General features: G+C 47.7%; 1 protein-coding gene across 1 annotated transcript in view; it reads right to left on the bottom strand.

Annotated features, from left to right (window-relative positions):
- The window catches only part of SYTL4 (synaptotagmin like 4), a gene marked incomplete in the record, with an annotated part of 71,082 nt that overhangs the window by 20,415 nt on the left and 49,879 nt on the right, over positions 1–788 (bottom strand). The window contains 2 exon segments of the mRNA XM_014583261.2: positions 174–249; positions 729–788. Of these exon segments, the coding sequence (XP_014438747.1) occupies positions 174–249; positions 729–788 (136 nt within the window).

Here is a 788-nt window from a genome sequence, read left to right as displayed (position 1 = left end):
AAGGGAGGGGAGGGGAGGGGAGGTAAAGGGAAAGGAAAGGAAGAAGGGGAAAGGGAAGGAAGGGAGGATTGGAGAAAGGGAGGAAGAGGAGGGGAAGGAAGGAAAGAAGAGCAGAAGGAAGGATGGATGGAAGTGAGGGAGGCAGACCAACCGGCTAATAACCTGAAGCTTACCTTTTCTACTTGAGATTTAGGGGCAGACATCTTCTTCCATTCTGGAAAGAGGCCAGATTTATCCAGAGAGTCTCTCCTGGAGGTAGATTCAAAAGTAATAACTAAGTTACATCCTTCCCATCACCTTCTACCCAGGGACTAAAGCTCTGTGGCAGGAGAGCCACTGGTTTGAGGTCATGACAGTAACCAAATCCAGAAGGTATGCTTCACATCTGATTTACCTTGAAGGAATGCAAAAGATCAGACAAGCAATTTTAGATAAACACTCACACTCCATTCCTAAGAAACAGCAGCTTCAGTAACTGCTGGGCTAGAGAGAATCCTCCATAATGCAGCTGCCTGATGAAGTTAACATGCTCTGGAACCTGTGCTCAGAGGCAAATTAGGAGAAGAGCTACTGAAAGACTTCTGGTGAGACAGAGAAAGACTTCATTCTATTTCCAGGGTACAGACACCAGGAACACTGGAGGCATAGGAGCCTCACATCTTAATGCTAAAGAACAAAATGGGAACTGTGGAGTGGAGCAGAGATGAGGGAACTGGGGGGAGTCTGACCTGGAGGTGCTATCCGAGTCAGCCGTGTAGCTATCCAGACTCTCACTCTCAGCCTCCAGT

Source organism: Tupaia chinensis, unplaced genomic scaffold, assembly GCF_000334495.1.
Source record: "Tupaia chinensis unplaced genomic scaffold, TupChi_1.0 Scaffold144179_1, whole genome shotgun sequence".
Taxonomy (NCBI): Eukaryota; Metazoa; Chordata; class Mammalia; order Scandentia; family Tupaiidae; genus Tupaia; species Tupaia belangeri.
The sequence above is the reverse complement of the archived record's forward strand: the minus strand, read 5'-3'. Positions and strand labels throughout refer to the sequence as shown.